This window comes from Apaloderma vittatum, unplaced genomic scaffold (assembly GCF_000703405.1).
Source record: "Apaloderma vittatum isolate BGI_N311 unplaced genomic scaffold, ASM70340v1 scaffold14937, whole genome shotgun sequence".
Classification (NCBI taxonomy): domain Eukaryota; kingdom Metazoa; phylum Chordata; class Aves; order Trogoniformes; family Trogonidae; genus Apaloderma; species Apaloderma vittatum.
Window position 1 is genome coordinate 54339 of NW_009725860.1, and position 387 is coordinate 54725.

General features: G+C 48.6%; 1 protein-coding gene across 1 annotated transcript in view; it reads left to right on the forward strand.

Annotated features, from left to right (window-relative positions):
• LOC104276674 (protein FAM160A1-like) overlaps positions 1 to 387 on the forward strand; it is a 38237-nt gene that overhangs the window by 37719 nt on the left and 131 nt on the right. Inside the window, 1 exon segment of the mRNA XM_009873082.1 lies at positions 257 to 387. Within this exon segment, the coding sequence (XP_009871384.1) occupies positions 257 to 387 (131 nt within the window).

The window sequence follows — 387 nt, forward strand, 5'->3', positions numbered from 1 at the left end:
TCCTCTTCTGCCTACATATTTCTCTCATCAGAGCTGGAACTGAATAATATATAAGTTGGGGAAAGACAGCTAATACAAAATGCAATACAGCCAGGCCACGCAGAACATTAAAATGTTGCATTAGCGGAGCATCTCACTGCACGGGCTGGGTAATGGCGACTACAGCTCTGAACACAATCCTTGTGAACTGCGGTTGGAGACTATGTGTGCGTAATAGACTGAATTTTTTTCGTTTTTCCTCTCTTCCTGGCTTTAGGTAATGCCCAGCACAGCAGCAGCGCAGGGAAAGGAAGGAACCTCTCTGAGGCTTACCCGGCTGTACTCCAGCCTTTCCTGGGACAGAAAGGAAAGAAAGGCCTGGCTCATCCCAGCCTTCCTGCGCACGTG